Source organism: Parasteatoda tepidariorum, chromosome 12, assembly GCF_982258835.1.
Source record: "Parasteatoda tepidariorum strain Cologne lab strain chromosome 12, Ptep-v5.0, whole genome shotgun sequence".
NCBI lineage: Eukaryota > Metazoa > Arthropoda > Arachnida > Araneae > Theridiidae > Parasteatoda > Parasteatoda tepidariorum.
Window position 1 is genome coordinate 56,972,935 of NC_141766.1, and position 24,152 is coordinate 56,997,086.

At 26.7% G+C, this 24,152-nt stretch overlaps 1 protein-coding gene across 1 annotated transcript; it reads left to right on the top strand.

The window, feature by feature from the left end:
• The first annotated feature begins 421 nt into the window (after positions 1-421).
• LOC107452995 (transmembrane protein 230) lies at positions 422-20,197 on the top strand. The gene is made up of 4 exons (XM_087155776.1): positions 422-590; positions 5,481-5,570; positions 13,957-14,079; positions 18,161-20,197. Exons 2-4 carry the CDS (start codon positions 5,502-5,504, stop codon positions 18,296-18,298), a joined length of 330 nt encoding a protein of 109 aa, XP_087011902.1. The 5' UTR covers positions 422-590; positions 5,481-5,501; the 3' UTR covers positions 18,299-20,197.
• The last annotated feature ends 3,955 nt before the right edge of the window (positions 20,198-24,152 follow it).

Below are 24,152 nucleotides of genomic sequence, written 5' to 3' on the forward strand. Positions count from 1 at the left end.
ATAATACCAACAAGAAAGAAGATAGTACTGCACATTGGCAACAGTCTGGGAAACATCTGAGGATGACCGAAGTCATGTCATCAAAATTTTGATCCCCTCTACTCCGATAGGTCGACGATCTGTGCGCAAAGTTGAACACTTTACTTTAGAACAGTTTAACGAGAACCGATTCTGCACACCCTCGTCCCCTCGCAGACTGATCAAATAAGTCATCCACCCGCTTACTAATCGCGGCCAATGACGCTTGATTTCGGTGCTATATTGGAAACCTTGTTTTTACGATCAGTCTACTGCTCATTTTACGACGATGAGTTAAGACAAGTCTAAACTCGATCTGCCGTCACACGCTGTTGCTGCTAGGCAAGCGCTAGCGGCAGATCGAGTTAGCCTTGGCTAAGAGGTAGAATTAGAGAGGGGTAGTGAATTGACAGAAATAAGCAGTCGGAAACGGAAAAATTGTAAACAAATCTCGTTTTGAATGTTTTATTAATTTAATAATCATTTGATTTAGATTAGAATTCCTCATAATACGAATAAGTTTCCTAAAGAATTAAACGACATAAATCTAGTATCATTTACTTACTGACAAGGTAAAATGCTGCTTTTTCTTTGCTTTCTTTTCGTTGAACTGTTTATTTTGTTTAAACTTGAATCTTTGCATTACTTGAATCATACCTTATGTTGAGAAGGTAAAAGGAGAAAATTTTATATTTTAGTATTTCTTACTTTATGATAGTCTTAGCTAAGATTTATATGAATAGTTAATTTCTGAAGCTGTTATTTTTTTACTAAGGACTTTATAAATTTCCCTCCGGAATTTACATATGTTCGTCTGGTCTATAAATTGTCACTCCTTTTCTTTTTGAAAAAATTTGCAAGTTTAAAATCTATTTGGCACCTTAGCGATTGTAGTTGGCAAGACAGATCATGATATGGAATTATTCCCCAAAATAAATTTGTGGTCATTTGCAAAACAAACTAAAGCAACTTAATATTTCTCTCATGTGATCAAGTCACTTAGATTTAAAATTATCTTTCGTTTTAGGTTATTTTTTAATATTATTTCTCTGATTCAGTGAAATTCTAATACAATACCCAATTGCATAAAAGTAATCCTAAACAAGTTTTTTTTTTCTGAACCACTTATGAAGGGTTTTGATTAGCATTTAATAACATTATTAAACAAATTTGTTTTATTTTAGGGGTTAACATGATAGATAAGTGGTCAGGTTAACAAAATATAAAAGTTCTACTCCTTTTTTTTATTATGAGTAATAAATTGAGCTTTTGATAATTGTAATTGTCATGAGGGCTACTTAGAAGGGTTGTCAAATTGAAAGTTTTTACCGTTTAATTTACTTTAATGTATTAAAACAAATTTTCAAATTAAATTGAAAAATTTATTTAAATAAATCTAAAAATATGTCACTAAATCATCTCCCTCTCTCTCTTTCTGTATTATATATATATATATATAAATATATATATATATATATATATATATATATATATATATATATATATATATATATATATATATATATATATATATATATATATATATATATATATATGTAACATAAAAAGCTTTTATTAATCTTTTTATGTTAGTTTCTTTGCTATGAAACAACTCCTACTTTATTCCTAATTAATTATTCTATTCCAAATTCTTTCTCACACTTTTAAAAGCCACATCCTATTCTTAAATCTATTTTTGGCTCAACTATGCATTTAATTAAGAGCAGGACATATCTCCCTATGCTCTGTGTGGGAAACGTTAGATTTCTTTCATAAACCAATAGTAATCCTTATCACTTCCCTTTTCCCCTCAAATATAACAAAATAGAGGGAAATTCCTTTGCTACTTTCCCTAAGATAAAAACTTAAGCACACAGTTTTTGAGTGCGATTTTGAGCTCCGCCTTTGCTAGAAAATGTCTTAAATATACTAAGTGAAGTTAATAAAATATTTTTTGCCTTCCAACTGCTATCTGAGTGGCCTAACATCACTCACCGTGACTGCTACCCTTTCAAGCCTAGCAGGATAGATAAATTTTGCAGTTGGTTTGGCACTTTTTTTTTTCACTGGCTCCATTAAAAAAAAAAATGCTTTTTTCAAATAAGTAAAAAATATATAAATATAAAAGGAAAGAAGAAAATAATGGAATGAAGTTTTAGGAGATGCCGGCGTTGCTCGTGAAACAGATATCCTGACTAAAAGAATGAGAATTTCGGGACTTTCCTTCATAATGGGTCCAGACGTTGCCTCTACACCGTTGTACCGGAATCGCCGTTAAAGAATTGATGTCTTCGCTGTTTTGGTTTCGTTTTCGCCTACCGTGTGTTACCATCAACAATTAGCTTCTTGCGGATTTACAGCAAGTGCTTGCTGTGTTGCCCTATTTGCTTGCTGCTTGTCGGTCTCATTGAGGATTGATAAAGGTTCAGCATATGATCGAATTGATTTCGTTTTCTGGCGATTTTCTCGAGTGTTCTGTGTTTCCTTGAACGGAAGATGACCAAAAATGTGATCTCAAGTGGTAGCTATGATTCTGCTCGCGTGTGCGCGTGATTCATCAAATATTAGAAGTGATTTATTGGTGATTAATTATAGATGTGATTGGTATTTACTCTCAAAAGTTTAAGTTTTTAAACGTGAATACTTTTGAATCATTTACGCTCATATATTGAAATAGGAACATATAATTTTATGTTTATTGTTCCAAATATTTATTCCGGTAATATTATATTTATCTATTAATATTTATATTTTGATAATAGTTCCATTTATTGATGCTATTATTCAATGGTTTATAATATTATTTGTTTAAATTAAATAATGATATTAATATTTAGTGCTATCACATATTTTTTTTTTCCACTTATGATTCAGTATGATTATAGTTTTAATTATTATTTAAGGAATCACTCTTTTTATTGCATTATATATCACAGTGTATATTATATTAATTGTAGAAGAGAAATTTAAATTTTTATTTTATTATGGTGTTTAAAAAAGCAAAATATGTGCTATTCATACATTTAAATTTATTTTTCTTCCTACTAAATGTTATATTTAATTAATGAAATTTATTTTGGTTATTTGAATGCCCTTACGGAGTGGCAAAAATTACAAATTAAAGATGGTAATTAAAAATAGTGCAACAAATAATTTTGAAAATCAATACAAAAATTTTCAAAATTAGAATTTAAATGAAGTTAGACTCAGAGAAGGTTCAGGCATTTCCATTAACAGATCAAGTTTATTAGAGAAAGAGTCAAATCCAACATAAAGTGACCAAACCACAAATTGACAATGAAATAGTATCCGGATACACTCAAAATACATTCAAAATAAGAATAATAAAAGTAACAACTACCCGATGGTGACTAAGAAAACTATCATGTTAAATACTAACACAGGTGGTACTTTTAAAATAAACCCAACAAATATTTTCGAAAAGTTATGTGTCCAAAAAAAAAGAAGAAAAAAAAGATAAATGAAAACCAACAAAGAGTAATTTGCAAATTAACCTAACTTGCACTTCAAATTAAAAATAAGGAAAATAGCTAGGTCAGTCAAATTTTAAAAAACTGATTTACCTAATACCATATTGAATTTGAAAGCTTTGTTTTGGATTTCAATTAATAATGAATTGTGTTAAACGGGTTGTAATGTAAATTCTGAGAAGACTGATCACCTTTTCTGATTGTAAAAGCAATTTGTTCTTACACATTTTTTTCCCCTGAAATCCTGGTTAATGTTTGCAATTAAAAAAACCAAAAAAGAAAGTAGATAGAAAAAAAAATTTTTTTTTTTCAAATCTAAGAAAAACAAAAAGAAAGGAAGAAAATAAAAATTTGGGCATAAAAAAAAGAAGAATAGTAAAAAGAAAAATGTTAACAAAGTAAGTTTAAAGAAAAATAAAACAAAAGATAGACTGAAAATAAAGATTTAAATAGCAAAACTGAAAAAATCTTCAATTATCAAGTGTTTTTGAGACTGATTGTGATAATGTGGGGCCGCATTGTCAAAATCATGTTGACGGAATTATGCAAATTCAAGATAATGAAAAAAATTTCCAGCTTCAGGAATTTTAAGAAATTTTTCAGATATTTTTGCTAAAAATAAATAGTATATAGAGACAATAAAAATTGAACCTCAAAGGTTAAAATAACCATCAAGTTTACCAGTGTCAAACTTTTTATTATCTCATTGAAATAAAAATACTGAAGTCTTAAACTTCAGATTAAAGACCATTGTGTCAAAATTTTTTATACATTTTATATTGAAAATTTTTTTGATAAAAAGTGTCAATTTGTATTTTTATATCTCATATCACTTGCATTTTCATATTTTTGTATCTTGTTATTGAATATGAATATTTACATCTTTTAGGAAATTTTTATAGATTTTCTTGTCTTAAGTGAAAAGTTTATTTTAATTGTGTTAGTATGAGGAATAACTTTATTTACTGTGATTATAAAGAAGGACTGAAAAAACTTAATCACAAAAAATTTTTGAAAATGGAGATCTAACACTTCATTTCGATAGTAGCGCTACTTCAAATTTTTTTTTCTTCCTCTAACACTGTATGAAAATTTTTTTTACATAGTGTGCAAATGTGTTTTTTTTTTCATTATAATTCATGTTACGTTATATCTTGTTGATATTACAAATATTAGTATTAAATTTTTTAATTGTGTCATCATAAGGAAAGTTTTGCAAAGGGATAATTTAAAAAATTTTTAGATATAAGTCAAAATTTTTCGGCGAGGGGGGATGTAACATAAAAAGCTTTTATTAATCTTTTTATGTTAGTTTCTTTGCTATGAAACAACTCCTACTTTATTCCGAATTAATTATTCTATTCCAAATTCTTTCTCACACTTTTAAAAGCCACATCCTGTTCTTAAATCTATTTTTGGCTCAACTATGCATTTAATTAAGAGCAGGATATATCTCCCTATGCTCTGTGTGGGAAACGTTAGATTTCTTTCATAAACCAATAGTAATCCTTATCACTTCCCTTTTCCCCTCAAATATAACAAAATAGAGGGAAATTCCTTTGCTACTTTCCCTAAGATAAAAACTTAAGCACACAGTTTTTGAGTGCGATTTTGAGCTCCGCCTTTGCTAGAAAATGTCTTAAATATACTAAGTGAAGTTAATAAAATATTTTTTGCCTTCCAACTGCTATCTGCGTGGCCTAACATCACTCACCGTGACTGCTACCCTTTCATATATATATATATATATATATATATATAACATTATTTGTATTTTTTTTATTTCAGTTTTATTCGACTTAAAAGTATGAGCTTTGCTTAAATTTTCTTTTTTCTAATTTTATCTTCCTGTTATGCATTTTACTGATGCTAAAGATGTCAATAATTATTGTATTAGGTACGCAATTTAATTATTATTATTTATTTTTTTTTTATTTACTAAATCTTTTGTACTGCTTTCTATTCGCCTAGACATTTGAACAGAAAATAAAAATGGTGAAGAAAAACAGTGTAGAATATCATAAGATGACTAGAACTGATGAAGGATTTATAGATTTACAGGTATATATTAATTGAGTATTTTGTTCGTTTAACCAATTCAGTTCCTTGAGTTATCTTTGTTTTCCTTTAGTTCTCATACGTCACTCCAATTGGTTTTAAAACTAGTTGTATATGATTCTATCCTTTCAACAAATCAAGTTTCATGATTAAAACAATGAGGAAAAGTTAATTTACTGCATGTGCAGAATATTCTGATCCTGTGCTGTAACTTATTTACACTAGAAAGACTGAAAATTGCTGAAATTTGCCTAGAGAGTTAGAAGGGGCCAGTGTGGCCCTTCCTAGAATTTTATTGTGTATAAATTTATAATATGTGTCTAGAAAGTATAAATATGATGAAAAGTAATTTATTACTGATATAGTAGAAGCCCCATGATTTGAATTCCCTGAGATTTTTTTTTTCTATTTGGATATCAAAAATGTATGATTAAATGGAACATAATAACTTTTGCAATCATACTTATACAGTTAAATTTTGTTAGGATGACAAATTGTAATATCTGATGAGATAGTCATTATAGTGAGTTTGTCATTATAAGCAAATATGCATTTTTAATATTAAAATAGCAATCCAAAACTAAAGAATTAAATACATATTTACCTCACAGTGTTTTCATCTCAGAAAAAAATGGGTGACAATTTCTCACCCTTTCTCAAAAATAGGGTAAGATTTCAAAAATTAAAAAAAAAAATCATTTCTTTAATTATAATGCATTTTTAACATCTTCTAATTTTTAAAGCATTGAATATTTTTGCTGCATCATCATATGGAAAATGTTCTACATCTACTTTTTCATCAGCTATTTTCATTAGGTTGCTCAAATGCGTATTTGTTTCGTTTTGATCGTTTCTACCCACATTTGTTTCATTTTCATTTGTCTGTTTGTGAGTAGAAGATATTGGCTTTACAAGGTATTTGTCCATCTTACATTAACGAACAAAAAATTTCAACATCTTACATGAAGAAACCTTGCCTACGGTAAACATGTGGTTGCAGAGAAATACGTTCTGAAAGAGGTTCCGTGGTTCGGAAGGATGGTGTTCTGTTGTTCTTAAAGGTTCTGAACAATACTGGTAAATAGGGAAGCTAGATAATGGGGCAGATGTTGAAAATAATAAAAGATCCAGGAAGAAAAGTGAAACGGATTTTATCCTAAATGGCGCAAATGAGAAATTTTTTTCAAATTGCGAGAAATTCACGAATTTCGAAATTGGTTTATAGAATGCACGAATTTCTCGCGGTAATCATTTTTTAATGCGAGAATATAAAAAAATATGCGAGATTCTCACGCTGTAATGAAAACACTGCCTCATTTTCAGTTATCTTGAATATTACTCTAATTTAAAATTCCTATAAATAGTAGACTTCTTTTGCTTAAAGATTGTAGGCTGAATTACATTGCTTGAACAACAAGTTTCCGAATGATAACAAGTTTTTGCAAGAAGAAAATGCTATAAAGCGTAATTCTTTTCAGCATAATTGATAAGAGAAGTAATTGAACTTCATAGTAAGCTTGTCAAGAAAAGTAAGATTGATATGGGATCAACAAGATGTGCATTCTTTTGAAGTGTTGACAGGATTTCTAAAAGTAACCAAACTTTTCTTTTTTAGGAAATATATAATTTAGCTGTTGGTTGCCTACACATTACTTTATAAAGATGGGGGTTAAAATTACAAGAAGGAAACTATGTTTTTTTTTTCTGTATTGATACCGGAAATAAATAAAAATATCTTTAAACTTTTTTTATATTATAGTACGCACTTAAAATTTATAGCAAAAGTATTTTATTTCCCTTTAGCAATTTTGTTGTTAAAATGGAAGGTTGGGGATTTTATTTTTTAAATTTTTTTTTTTGTTTGTTTTCTTAATTGTTGTATTTTTGTTGTTCATATAATTGAGTTTCTACTCTTTATAAATGATAATAATTTTAGATTATAAAACTAAACTGAACTCAGTGGCACGACAGCCCATAGAGGGCCAAGGCCTACTGTGCCCATCTCAGTTTTCTTGAACTTGGGTGCAGGAGCAGATGTTCCGGTTAGGTGGTCAACCGAACGTGAAACCCCCAGTGTTTAGCTCCGAAACATGCTTGGTACTCATCTATCGACCCACTGAAGGGATGAAAGGCTAAGTCAACCTTACCCAGCCTGAGGATCGAACCCAAGACCTGTGGCATGGGAGCCTGAAATGCTACCACTCAGCCACCGGGTGTTGTTTTTAGATTATAAAAATAATTAAAATGAAGTACTCCATTTTAATTAAAGAGACTGAAAATTTATGACACTAACCTGATTTATTTTCATTTTTTACTGTTTTCATAATGAACAATAATATTTTAAACACATTTGCCGCAGTAGGGCTGTGTGTATCATTTCCTTCTTATTTGCATTAAATTTTTTTTTGAGTGTTGCCATATCTGTTTACACGATCTTTGGCTGAATTAATTATTTTAACTACTTTTGTTAATGTTTCACTTGGAGTATGGAGCTCTTCACATAATTGCAAGATATAATTTCTGTGACTAAGTTCCTTCTTTCCAGTCAATTCTTCATATAAAATTACAGAGTGGCCACCCACCTGGAAAACCTGGAATTATCAGGGAATTTTTTTTATACTGGAAAAAACCTGGAAAAATCAGGGAAATATGGATAAAAACCTGGAAAACCTGGAAATTTTAAAGAAAAGCTGGAAATTTTTTCCTAATATTTTTTTTAATTTTACTAATTTAAATTATTTGCTAATTTTCTTAATTTAAATTGTTTCATCCATTATACCCACATTTTTTAGACGGAAAAGTATCTCCAAACAGTTAAAATATCATCAACTTACTTTACTTTCTTCAAAATTTGCTCCATTATAACCCTGTTAAACTAGAATACAACATAAAATTCTCCCATGGTTGCTAAGCAAATGTTTTTAATCTCTATGCAGACTATGGGACTGTGCAATTTAGGAAAGGCAACGATTATGGTAAATGTGGAAGACGGGGTTAGGATTTGGTTTTTAAATTCTGTCCGTGTTCACACAATGATTCAAGTTTGTTCGCAATTGAAAGTGGTAATTTTCTATTTTGACAAAATGTTTTTGTATTTTTAACTTTATTAAATTCCCTAAAAATTAGTTGGTTATAATTTAATAATAATAGTTTTATATTGCACTCTTTTTCTGAAAGCTTTTGAACTCCCATTCAAAGAAATCTGTAAATTATTTTTTCTTAGCAAACCAACCAATCACGCATTTCCCCCCATCACTAACAGCAATGTTTGTCGACAAATTGTTACAATTCTTGCATTAATGCTAATTTTTTCTATTTCATTTTAACCTTTTATAGTATATTTTTATTTTGAAAAAAAGTTTTTTTTAGAACTAACTATATATTAATATCAAATTTTACGGTTTTGTTGGTAAATATTAGTTTTTTGATTCAAAATTCGAATTGTATAGTTATCACAATATCGGAAGTTCGTAAATGTTGCTTGCATTCCAGAGATAATATTTCAAAACTATTCATCTTTTTATCTAAAAAAGCTGACAATGACTAAGGAATATATCGGAAACATATTAAATGATGTATATACATAAAATATATATTTTTTTTATTCATATGTGTTTAATCAGGAGAAGGAAAACGAAACTTAGTGTTTTAGTTCTGCACTGTACAAGATTCCAGTTGCTCAAACAAAAACAATTAACTATGCTAAACTAAAAAACTGTGTGTTTAGATTGGAATTCTTTAAATGTTTTAATTTCAAATAAGAAAAAAAATCAAAAAAGTATGAATTTTAAGGAATTTTATCTTTTTTTTTTCTTCTATAGAGTATAGAACTAAAAATTAGGCAATTTTACAATTCTGACATTTATTTTTTTATACTGAATCTTTTAAAGTAAAAATGCTATTTCAAAATACCATTATTTAAAAGTTTGACTTGAGATATTGGTTTAAGGAAAATATGATCAGTGAATTTTATAAGAAGCTCTGGTAAGATGAAATACGGTATACAGTACAGCTTTATATTGAAATGTAATTACAGTGATTCACAAAAGTATTGATACACTTATGACTTTCAATGAAATAAGACTATCCATTAATTAAAATGAATGTTTCAGAATGTATATTTAATGATAAAAAATGTGTTAAAATGTGCTTAACAAAACTGAAATATTTTAAATGACAATATGAAATATTTTGAAAACAAAAGAAAAGTTTATTTTTAACGTGTAACTAGTTTTTTTTTTTTTTTTTTTTTGTCAGGTGATATTCGTGCAGAATATTTTTTTTTAATTTTTACAGAAACTTTTACAACACTCAATTGCAAATTTATGAATTTTTCCACAAAATTTATAATTTTAATCTCTGATATGAAGTCCTTCTTTTAAGCATTTTATCACATATTGCACAATTCAATTGAATACAGTAAACTAATTTAACATATTCATTACTGATTTACCTCTTATGAAGACAAATAATCAAATTTGGTCTATTTTATTATGACCACAAGTCATTTTTAAATGAAAAAATAAAATATTACGGAATTAGCAAGCAAAAATTAAAATATAATTTTGCTATTATAGGTTTGATACTAAATTGCTAATAAAGAAATAAAAAATTAAATAAAAAATAATTAAATAAAAAAAGCAATTGACGATAATTTTAATTCTGAGATCCAAAACATTTAAATGTACGATGACTTTCGTGGGGTAACATTTTTGTTACTATTTGATTAAAAAATTAACTTTTGCCTTGTTTTTAAAATATTCCGTGCAGTTTTGCTAAGAATAGATTATACATCTTATTATCAAATACCCATTGTGAAATATTCATTTTAATTATTGAATTTTTATTTCCTATTTCAATATAAGTTATAAGTGAGTGAGCACTTTTGGGAGCCACTGTAATTATTAAAAATTATTGATATATAATCCCCTGAAACGGTTTTCTTTTCCTTAATGAAAATATATTAAACAATACTTATCCAAGGTTTTATTGGTTATTCTGATTTTGTCATTTTGTAGGTACACTTTGAGCAAATACTACTTAAAGTAACACATTAAATTCAATGAAAACAATTAAAATTATTCAATAAAAACAATATATTCTGCAAGCTAAACATATTATTTTCTCCACGTCTTAATTTTTTAAAAATTAATGTTGTACCAGAACATTGAAAAATAATAAAAAAATATCTTGTAAAAAAAAATTTGTTTTTTCAAGATATGTTTAAAAAAATGACATTTTGAATAAGATATTTTATAATACAGACACTTTTCTTGTACACATCCTACACTTTATAAGAAAAAAGGAAAAAAACACAAACCTGGAAATTTTAAGATTTTTGCCTGGAAAACCTGGAAAAATCAGGGAAATTTGAAATCTGTTTTGAGTGGCCACCCTGAATTAGTACATTACTGAAGATATATCTAAAATTATAAAATATTTCGATAAAGACATGTTATAGCATTTCCTAGAAATTATGAATTTCTGTGTGATAGATATTATGAAAAACCTCCGGGCTAGTCTAGCCCTTACTAACATTGTAGGTATAAGTTTACTTAAGTTCCTATGAGGTAAATATCAAAATAATTAAACAAGTATGCAGCAAATGGAATCATATCTTGAAAAAGCAAAAAATTTATTGCTCTTAGTTAATATTTTAATTTATTGTACATATAAGAAAAGCCACGCAGACCCTTTTCTTTTCTATTATAATTTTATTATAATTTTATCAGAATTATATTAGTGTATGTATATATTTATATACACTTGGGTGACAAAAGTCATGGGGCAGGAATATGCAAACATAGAGATGACATGAGGCATGTCATCTCAAAGTAATATTGCATACAAGATGTATATAATGGTTCCTGTAAACTATTTGGTCCCCTTGGTGGTCAGTGGGTGTAAGCACTGAGGAAGCAATGCTGAAGTCACACAAGCACTTCTTCTACATACAAAGTTCTTTTTATCTGGAGGACTTTTTGTAGCATATAAAGCATGATTAAAATTATCTTAATGTACTTGTTTATAATATTGAAAATTAAATTTATGTCTTGTATTTCATATCTGATTATATTTTTCGTTTTTCATACACACCGCTGTCTACAGTTCCCAGGGTAAACTTAATTTTGAAATTACCTTCATAATATACATGTTTAAACTATTTATATGTTGTGGTGGACAAAATTCATTTAATTCTTACTTATAAATATATTACTATGTTATCTTTATTACCAAAAGAAGTAGTAATTCCTTTAATTTATTATACCTATGTGTGTAAGCGTGTGGATTAGGTTTAAGTCCAATCTATATCAGTCATGCACAAATTTGGAAATGAAAATTTTAAGTTTTTGAAAATATTCAGACTTTTTGGTAAAATATAAAGTAGGAGAATTTCTTACCTACAATTGTGATTTTAAATATTGCTAATTGTGCAAATTTTCTTTAGCATATATATCTTATATGCTGACCGGACTAACTGACCTTACATCAGAAAGGTCCTGGGTTTGAATCCTGAACAAGGCAGGGATGTTCTTTCATTCTCTTTGTACTATCTTTCTTTATTGTGGGAGCAACATTGGCTCACGTAATTTGGCCTTCCTGAAAGAGTAGCCAACAAACTCGCCCTATTGATACCTGAATGACGAGTGCCAATCAGGTGGGCGTAGGAAAAAATATTTATATATATCTTAATATACACTATCATTAGTTTATCTTGCATTCAAGACATTTTGAAATTATTTGACCTAGGCATAAGCAATTATAAACACATAATTTCTTCATTTTTTCTTATTCAAAACATAGCAAAATAAATTATGTAGTTCTATTATAAAATCTAATAACCAATCAAATTTTTAACCTATAAATCTAGTGTGTTTCTACAGAAATGGAATGTTCTGAAATAATAAGTTTAGCATTTTATCCAGGAGGTGAGAGATTAAAAAATTTTCTTAGGGATATATTTGTGGAATATGTGCATTTTATATGACCTAGGATATAGAAGCTCTCTTTTTAAATGAAAGTAAAAAATATTTCTGGAATATGTTTTAAGCTGAATTCCACTTGCCTGGAATTGTTTAGCTCAAAATGTTATATTTTATTTGAACATATGATCTATGTTTAATGAAATAGGAGTTCATTAAAATTTTTTAAAAAAAAGTCTGATCAGGTTCTAATGCTTTCATTTCGTTTGTAGTTTCTTTAAGAACATTAGATCTGATCAAAATCACTCAGTTTCTTAGTGTTTCAATTTTTGCTGTGTTCTCTTCTCTTAAGGAACTTGGGATAAAGAAACATAAACTTCTTATTGCAGCGTTTTTCTCATGGAAAATATTCATATGTATTATCAAGAAATGATGTTCCCATTATAGCCACTGTTTTTTTCTATTTATTCAGGAAGAAGTAAATGATGGTGGCAATCACATGAAGATATTTCAATTGACTCTTGAAGTACAATTGAATAACAAATCCATAATGCTCATTTGTAAAAGGAAATCCTTCTGTATAAAAAGTGAAGCAAAAAATTTGTGTAGCAAAATGCATGGCCCGTTTGCCAAAATTCAATAGGTTTTCATTGAGTATAAATCGTTTATATCTATGTATGTGTGTATATAGATACATATATATCATAGCATGTTATTCATGCTATATTTGCTTATGTGACTACTGTTTCAAGCATTCTAAGTTGGTTTTAGACAAGAAATATGGGATTTATCGTCCAAAAACCTGCTGAAATGTCTGCATTTATTATTCTGAATGCAGAATAAACATTTTTAACTCCAATGCAATCACTATGCATTGATTATATAAATGCAACTGTATTTTTTCCTGATATATTGTTTTCAGTATTGGTTTGTTATTAATTGTAACCCTACTATTCATTGTATTTTTAAAATTATGTTAATAAATTACAAAATACATAATTTCAAAGATATATTGCATTAACTCAAATAACATTTATAAAACTTTATATTATTTATAAATTAGAAAAGGAAAAGAAAAACATCTCTAATTTCTCTAAATTTCAATTATTTAAAGAGAATGAAAGTTTTTATTTTTTTCAACCATATCCCTGAATAAAAATTGCTGTTTTTTTCCCCCTCATAATTTTTGCCGTCTTCCTAATTGTCTATGATTTTTTACTTAGAATCAATATCTAATTTTTGACGATTTAAGACAGGTTATGATGAATCAACTATTTTCAATCAATTCTTTTACACAAAAAATATTGTAAAGGTTTTTAGACAGAATGGTAAAAACCATATTTTTACCTTGGGTTGCATCATTCTGTCCCAAACTTTGCCAACTCTGACTGTATAATTATTCAGTAGTGTATATTTTATATTATTTTCTAATTTTAAATAAAGATTAAAATTCATTCATTTTACAGTATGAACGACAGAAGCCTAAATTTCCTTGGGGTGGCATACTTTTAGCTATATTTCTTCTTGTTGCTGGTACTGTGCTTATAGTTTTCTCCTGCCTTCTATTTACTGGACATATCAGTGGCTCTGTAAGTATTTACACAAATATATCATTGCTTACAATCTTTTCAAGTTTATTCTATTATTATCATTGATGATCTGTGATCACTGCAGAGACTTTATGAATGGTGTTGTCAATATAAATTTAAACGGCAACAATCTCTAACTCTTGACCTGCTCTACTTCCCATTAAAAAGTATACAGCTGCTTACTACAGCCTATTCTGCAAAGCGTTATTTTCAAACAGATAATTTTTTTTTAATAAACGAAATAAATTATATAATTTTTGAGCTCAAGTCTGCTGTAATTCATAAGACATTAATGAAATTAACTAATTCTGGTGAGTTTGAAGTGAACATTTGTTTTAGTTATTTATAGTTCGATTGTTAAAAAAAGATGACATAGTTTCTAGATTTAGAGGGAACTCGCATTTTTGGCAGTCCCAACTTGGCCACTTTTTCTTGTTACAAGCCGTGCGTCATCATATATTGGTGTTAGCATATTGTTCGAGCAGAGAAATTAAGTTCAATTTACAAATTATTGTTTAGGATTAAATTTTGAAGGTTTTAAATTGTTGACAAGGTAAGACGTGTTTTATAGTGATTCTTTTTTTTTTTTCAAATGACAATTATTACCTCTTGAAATGCCTGATCTTCAAATGATGATTCTTATAACAATTCCTTTTTTAAACACAAATAATAAATCAGGTAACACATGCAGGCATACAAAACTAAAGAGAGTCACAAAATACAATGATCATGTTGTGTACCTAAAGGCTTCAAAATACGCCAGAAAAAGTAACTCAGAAGTATAGGCAGTGACCCACTTGCAGTGCACCCTGGTGTAGAGAAAACCATCCATAGATACACAGCCATAAGTTTTTACTTCTTTAAAAAAAAAGTATATAAATAAAAGCTTTCTAAATGCATTATTACTTTTTTCTTTTACAGATTTTATTTGGATATTACTTTATGAAAAAAATGAGAACATATGAAAGAATTCAAACAAAAGTTAGATCTTAAAATATATAAATATAGCTTATTTTAGATCTTAGATAAAGAAGCTGAACCACTTTGTCTGTAGAAATAAGATGACTTGATTAAAATTTTGCCTATTTATTCTTTTTTTAATTATTAAATTTTAATAGCAATTAAATTAGATTTTGTGAAATATTTTAAATTTTCGAAACAATTTCAATAATTTTGTACTATTCAATTATATGCATGTACAGCCTTAGTAAAAAGTATAAAATTTATGTGTAAATCATTATTTGGGTATTGAAATATGTGTCTAAACCAAAGAAATAATCAGTTTATGATGGATCACAAAGATTTTGTTAAACAGTTACAAGTTTCTGAAAATCGCTTATTTCATTTTTATAAAAATTCATGAGCTTTGATAATAATTAATTGTTTGACTGATGAGATAGATATACATTACAAAGTCCCATTATCAATTATCATCAATTTGTTATTTTTTATTGAATAATTATGTTTGTTTACCTTAATGTTATGTTTGTTTGCCTTAAAGACCTATCATTATATAAAATCTACTTTCGGGTTTATCAAAGCCTTAATAAGCAGTCCAATTGCAGATACTGAACTTTCCATTCTACATACAAATGAAAACATTCTGAAACAAACTGAAAATATCTCCTATAGATATAAAAAAATATTGGAACAGAGTCTTTAATATGGAAGTAGCGGTAGTCTCAAATATGAAACTGGAAATGAGAGGTATCTTATGTTAACTAAACTTGTAAAGTTAATCCTGACATTTTCTGAAGCTCAAATTTCAGTGAAATGAGGCTTTTCTGTAAACAAGTTTACTATAACTATTGATTGGACGAAGACGAGATCAGGCTCTGTAGTAGATCTATGAGTTATTAAAAATTTGGTAAAAAAAAAATACAGCTGACTTATTTTATAACAAAAGAAATAAGTAGATTCAAAATATTTGTGAGTGGCTCTCAGAGAGCACTTTTTGACAACCTTTGAAAGGGATTGATCAATGATTTGTTTTTAGAGTTGAAAGAAAAAATTAGAAAAAAGAATTATTTTAGAAAAAAACTAAGTGTCTCAAACAAGCAAACTTGGAAAAAAAACATATTTGTTTATTTATCAAAATAGTTCAATCGTTCATAATTGATGAATTTGTTTTTACCCACTATTATATCAGTTGGGGTCGACGACTGATATAATTGTGGATCTATCTCTAATTGATGCTAAACTTTGTTCATCGATCTGGTTATCATGACGCTAACATGAATGGCATTTCTGTACCTAGAAAATTAACTAAGTGAAATTAAAATCTCTTGCGAAAAATCATGTACTTTCGTTAACATTTTGAAGTCATTGAAGGTAACCCCTAAAAACGACCATTTTACTGTAAAACAAAGAGTGATCACTCCAGTCAGGTTTGACTGTACTACATATATTGAACAAAAAATTTTGTTATATGTCAGTAAAAGAGAGCTCTTAATTTCAGTTGATTCTGAATGTAAATTCTAATTATATAGATATTACAGTTTTAATTTTTTATAAACTGATTTCGAAATATTTTTGAAATGCTTATAAAGTTTAAAATTAGACCTGGTATTAAGATTAAAAGACATGCAATTTACCCTTTATCAAAATTTATTGTTCAGTACCCTCTCTTAGATACTGAATATTATTTTGATTGTACTTTAACTCATACTTGTGTAAATTACTACTTAAACAGTTGTTGGCATTTCTTTTATAACTCCTTTTGTGATTATTCAGTATTGTCTTTTAATATAACGTTAACTGCCATTAAAAAAATTGGCTGCTTTCCATAATCAAATCTGCAAAATTAAATTCACTACAGTATCAAATCATATGAACATCATTCTTTAATAAAATCATGATTTATGTTTTATGAAAAAATGCTTTTGGGGGACATGTTTTAAACAGGAAAAAAGCATCTATTTTCTTGTATAAATACTTAAAATTTTCTTACTTAAAAATATATTGCTGATAGAGTCTGTCACCCATTGAATAAAGGAACAAAATTGCTGGTGTGGATTACACTTGTGGAAATCAAAGGTTCAGAGTTAAAGAATAATGAAAAGGGTTGGGGAAAAGTCAAAGATTTTAAATGAAAACATATTTTAAATAAATGAAAGTTATTGAATGCTTGTCAACAAGGATTACAAGGTTTAAAAATTAAAAGGAATACAAATTTAAATAAACTATAGAATGTCTTGTGTGCTCAATGAGGTAAAACATATAACTAAATGATAGCAAATCTAGAAGTTATTTTATTTAGCTAAATAAAGTAGTACTAGAATTTCAACTTTAACATACTTCCTGTTTATGCTCTATTATTCAATTATGAATTAAAGGAGGGCTGATGCATTTTTACATTTATTTAAACTTATATTTGTTAGCCAGACACAAACTTTAACAGCAAGAGTTGAGTGTCAAAGTTGATATTCAAATGCATTTTAATTTATCCTTGACACATGAGGTTATATTGAAAGTTATGAAAAATAAACTAGTGTGATGTTGCTGACATTTAATCGAAGTGTGTCAAATGTAATTAAACTTAAACATAAATGTAGTAACTTAATTTTTCGTGTGTTTGTTAAGTTTAATTTTTTTTTGTTAAATATAGGTAAGTTTTTTTTATAAAATCAGCCATTTATTAAAATCAAATGACTGAAGAAAAAATATGATAAGCTGCAGGCACTTTACTTCAGCTGTCATTATGGTTTTACTTTTAATCTAGTAGCTTACTCTGTAATTTTATTATATCAATTTAAAAATAAACTTCTCAATAATAAACAAAAACTTCTAAAATAAAGTTTTTTCTTAGGAACTTTAAAATATTTTCAATATAACTTGTTATTGAAAGTTGTATTCTTAAAGGCTGAACATGCTGAAAAGACTTTTTTCCCATGTTGCGGCTTATCAAAATAAAACAGAAAAGACTTATTATTTTTATTTTTTAATGAAAAATGAGGTTTTTTTATAATTTTGTTGTTTAATTGTCCTGATATCAAATTTTCAATTTAATTCATTAATTTCTGTATTTTGAATGGTATTTCTGTATTTCAATGTAATTTTGTTTTCATTTTCTCCTAAATAGCATGCGGATGGGGCTTGGCCTTGCATGATTCTTGGAATGCTGATGTTTATTCCTGGTATCTACCATGTGAGAATAGCCTGGTTAGCATTTAGGGGTTATCCTGGTTATGTATATGAAGATATTCCAAATTTTGAGTAGTGTCCGCAGCCAACATCAAAAGCAAGTTCTAGTCATATAATCATTACCATTTTCTGTCGTTTTTTTGTACGTAATTATATTCATCTTTTTTCTTCTATTACATAGTATTTTGTATCAATCCTAAATCTTTTTTACCCAATTATACCTTATTTAAATCTCTTAATTGAATGTATGTAAGTTTGATTTTTCTTATATTTAAATTAATTTTGACTTTTATTTCTTTTTTATTAACCTTAAGTCTTTGCCTTTTGTCTGACACATGTAATCACACTATATTAAAATTATGGAAAATGCATTCAACTTGTGGTCCTTAGGCTATAAAAAGGGCAACTCCACTGAAAGTTTTCCTACATGTGAAAAGTTTAAACATGACATTGACGAATTTGACTTTTTTTTATATCACTTTAAAGCCTGAAGTGCATATCTTAATGTTATGCAACTTGATTTCTATGAGCATTTAATTAATGCCTACATTTTTAACTGAAAATTCATATTTCAAGATTTTTTCAAAAAATATGAGAAATTGAAATTTTAATTAAATATTCCATTTTAATGTAATAAAGGTTTTCTACCTTTAATCAATTTTAAGTTACATAATTCTACAATTACATAAAATAATTTTTGAAAATATAATTTTAATGATCGTAAAATTTCAAATTAGCCAATTTTTGTCTGAAATCTTTTGTTAAAAACTTTTTTGGTTTTATAATTGTTAACTCTAAGTTTAGTCCACGATAAGTTTACATCCATGATAAATTTTTTCCAAGCACACAATTTAAATAATTAGTGATAAAGACATAATATTTTGTGTTCTGTCTATAATATCAAACCAAGACTTTCAAATTACATGAAAATAAATGCTCTAAATCTCACCCATAGTTATAAATATAATTGTGAGAGACCGCATAATTCCTAATATTTTGTTGTTTTGAGCTATCACAGAACTCAACTTCATATCACTTAGAATGTAATATATTTATAAATAATTTTCAGATGATATTTTTCACTAACAAATAGAGAATTTTTTTAAAAGAATTTCTGAGAAAATTTTTTTATATTTGCAATGTTATTTAATCTGGTTTCAATGTTCTAATGTGACTACAGGAATGCTTTGCAATTTTGACATTTGTGTGTTACCTCTGTGACAGTCAGTTTTTAGTTTTTTTAAATTTTTCAAATTTATTAAAGTTAAAAAGCTTTAGAACACCACAAATTTCCTTTACAAAAAAAAATTAAAGTGCTTCATGATTTTTAGCTAAATTATATGCATTTAAAGTCTGCATATATTATGTCCATAACGGTGGAATTGCTCAAAAATATGTTTTATATTTATATGTATTGTTTTTGAGGAATGGTTTTCATGTACCATATTTCAATATATCATGTGCCAATGGTTTTCAAACTTTAAAAAAAAAACACTTGTTTCCTAATTTTTATTTTAAAATTTTATTTGATGACTTAAATAAATAAACTAGTATTTAAAATCAAATTCAGTTAATAATCATAATTAAAACTAGTTAAGTCCATTTTTATTTTTTTTTCTATCAGCATATTTTTAAGTAATCAATCATACTGAACATCAATATATAAAAATTAAAAATCACTGTAGGTATTTTTTTCTTTTTTATAAATTCCACCAAAGGTTCTATTTTCAGTATAAGTATAGATTTCCTGATCCAGTGAACCCCTGCTAACCTGTTTTTCATTTGCTTTATTGTTGTTTTTTTTTTTTTCTATTTTTATGCCAAATATAATTTTAAACACAATTTACTTTTTGTTTCCTTGAGTACATACTAATTTAAATCTTTAATTTCGCACAGTTTAACTGTTCTAGATTCTTGTACCATTACTAATTTCCAACCATTACTATTGTGTCATTACCATTTTCCATATCCAACCATTTTTCAAAAAACTTCATGTTTACTTCTTATGTGACTGAACCTATAGTTTAATTTGTTATTAAATAACTTTTTTTTATAATTATAACCTTTTTTTCACCGCGAAACCTGCTTTAAAATCATTGAATTTAGAAACGTTTCAATGTTTAATAGACAGTATTTATTTTGGATGTCGCTGCTGTATAATCTATTCTTTTCTTTCATATATTTTGAATTTAAAACCACAAATTTTGAAAATTTTTTTATCTGTTGTGATATTTTTTTAAAAAATTAACTTTGACTCAATTGGACATAATATAAGATTTTAACATGGCAATATGAATTGTTAAATTTATAACAATGACAGGTTTTATACTTTCATTGTTTACATAACTGAAGTTTTTATCAGGTCTTGTTATAGCTGTTGATAAAACAATTCAGCCCATTCCTTATCAGTTTTAACGGGGTGTATGTCAAGTCACTGTATCAGATTTTTTTTTTTTTTTAAAAAAGACGGAAGTTGCTTGAAATTTAAAAAATATATATAAAATTATGAAATATTTTTAAAACCTTTTTGTGTAAAAAAAATTTTTTAATGCACAAATTCAAACTATGACCTTCTAGATAAAATTAGCTACAATCTTAAAATTATTGTGCTATCACTTTTTTTTTAGTTTTTATTTATTATTTTGAATAACGAATAAAACTTTAATTTTACCTAGTTCATTTAATGTAATACTTTTGTGTTAAATAATTATTTATTTCAAGTTTATTAGTTTTAGTTTAAATGAAAAAAAAAGGAGAAAATGGTAAATTGTTATAAAAATATTTTCAATTTTGAGTTTATTTGCTAATGTGAGTCAGTGTTACTTTAAATTAAAATTAATATGTAATTTTTAAAAGTTACTGTACGATTGTGCTTCTGCAAAAATGTGCATGCAAAATAAATTGATGTGAAGAAACAATCAGCAACTCGGTACTCTGATAGTCTTTTAAGATTTGTTAAATAATGAATATGGAACAAATAAAGATCAAAATTCTTTTTTTTATTTTGTTAAATAATATATTATGTGTGCTATAATTAAAAGCATAAGATGCTATTCTAAATTTTTATTTTTCAGTTTGAATTCTGAAATTTTGAAATTATTGTATATATGCTGTATATTTTATTCAGGATTCCTGATGTCTTCAGGATTAAATCAAAAAATTTGTAAAAAAGAACAGTATGACAAAAAAAAAAAACATGTATTCACATTAACAATCTATTTAAACTATTAATCAATGTTTATTATTATATTTAATGTTTATTATTATATTAAATGTTTATTATTATATTTAATGTTGCATTATTTATAAGCGTTATGCAAAGCTTTGTTGTGACATTGTTCATGATGTTGATTGTTTATAATGATAGACAAAAGAGTAGTCTATTTTTATTTATTAGAAAATTAAGAGTTCTAAAACATATCTTTATTTCAATATTTTTTCTTTGTATCTTCATGCAGCCTTTTTTACATTTTTAATCTTTTTGATCATTCCATTATTTGTAAATTTTTTTTTCAATTGAAAAATGTCTTGCCAAAGAGTTTTCTTACTCCTTTATATTAAATTTTACATTGATTCAATTTTTAAAAAAGTAAGTAAATTGAAATTAATGTTATAAATTGCATCTTGCTTAAATATTTTTATTAAGTGTGGCTGAAGTTTGACATTAAATAATGCTAAATTATTGAACTCAAGGCATTTAAATATTTATTTGCAAATTAAGTGGAGTTTGCAAAAAAAAAAGTTATAAACATATTCAGAATCTTATCATTTTTTTTATCATGTTAGCTTATTTGTGGAACAATTAGATATTTTAAATGTTTACTGAAAATATTTATGGTTGAAAAAGTTTTTATGAAATACTTACTACATGGCATAAAATGTTATGTATTTTTTTTTTATTTTTTTTTTATTTATTTATTTTTTTTATTTATTTATTTTGAGAAGAAAATTTTCTTTCTTCTATCTTGGCTTTGACACTATAGCTGATTTCAAATGTGTCATTTTTCATGATTTAAAAAATAAACTCTTGATCGAAGTTTAACCTGTTGTATCAATGTGCTGACAGATATTTTTTCTCACAAAATCATTTTGGAAAAGTTAATAATTCTAGTAGTCCACTTAAAATTTTTGAAATTAACAAGGATAACCCTGTATTCCTAAACATTGGTTAATAATTTTTTCTTGACTTTGAACATAATAATTTCTTCTTAACTTTGAATTTAACAGGTTATGTGACTTTGAGTCCCATGGCCTGTTTCAATAAATATCATTATTATTCAAAATTTTACAAATAATGAAATTGGATTAGTTAAATTGTTTTTATTTAAGTTAGTCCCCCTTAAATTAATGCATGTGCAATAACTTTTCATGTGTGACATTTTAAATTTATTTTCATTAAAAAAAGGGAAGAAAAAAAATTAAAGATGGGAAATAATGTTATTTTCAATAAGAACAAAACATTTTAAAAATCATTTCTGAATTCTGTGCAAATGTATTATGCAAAGTTAGTGGAAACCTCTAAAAAAAATAGTGTTTTCCACTAGCCTAGTTATTGAATAAAAAAATTACTGCTTTTTTAGTGATTTATTTTATTAAGAAATGGATTTAATGAAATATGAAATTTAAATTTTTAAGTGAAAGAAAATATATTATGCATATTTTTTCATAACATTAACAAAGCAAAATTGAAGCAGTATCAATTTTCAAACATGAACTCCCTTTTTTGAGTTCAAGAAAAGAAGTGAATTAGGACTAATCTAAAAGGTATCTGCAGTTTGTTACTAACTCTATTGAAATATGCCGAAGAAGTCTTCCATGCATTATTAATTTTTAGCTGATTTGGAATTTGGTAAAATCAAGTGATTAATTGATTACAAGGTAAAAATTTTTAAATGGTGCTGCCATCTGAAAGTTAAATTTATCAAAATATAAAGTTAAATTCCTTTATAATTTTCTTTTTTAATTCAAAGATTTTACTAAATTTTATGTTTTAGAGATGAATTGGTTCAAAGTGTACTCATTAGTTTCGTGGTGTTAATAATGGATTGATAATCAATGAATTGAAACAAATGTTTTTTCTAACTTCTTTTAAAGCACTAGGTACTTTTCAGTACTAAGTACAAAATATCAGATTCACTAATAAAGACTTTTCCCTAAGCTCTCCAGTGCCTGAATGTCTACAATTTCTCTTACCTTGTTCCATGTGTATTTATTGTATTAAATAAATTTGTAATTGAATTATTATTTTTTATTTGATGGATATTTCAAGAAATAGCTTTTAGTATTAATTTTTATTTGGTATAATTCTTATAATTTCTCCAATTTTGCAGAAAAAAAATTATTAATTCTTGTTATGTAACTGTGTAAGTTTGAATTCTACCTCTGTCAATAAACAATATTTATCCTCTTTTAATATTTTTCTAATTATATTAAGACAATCAAGATTTTTCAGTACTTACAATTATCTTTTTTTTAATTATTTTATGATGAATAATTTCTTATGTGTATTGATCCTTACTTGACACATTTAAATAACTTGTACTTGTACTTGAGAAAACTATTTCATGGCTTAGTTTGTTGAAATTTACAAATGCTGTGTGTTTATTAAATTTTGCTCTTACCGTGTTTAGTTGAACAAACTAAATAAAATTGAGTAATTCAAAGAATATCATAGCATTTAATGTTCATTTTTCTCTTTAAAATTTATTTGAAATAATTATAACCCATTTTATCAGCTTATCAAAGCAAATTAATGAATGTATTCTTTTTTCTCTATGCTTCGCAATGATTTAAGTTTTTCTCCAACAATGTTATTTCTGTTTAGTACCATTTTTAAGCTGTAAATAAACGTTTTTCGATAACAGTTGCGTTGTATATATGTTTTGAAAATAAATTTGAATTTTTGTGTGTTGTTCACGAAATAAAAACGT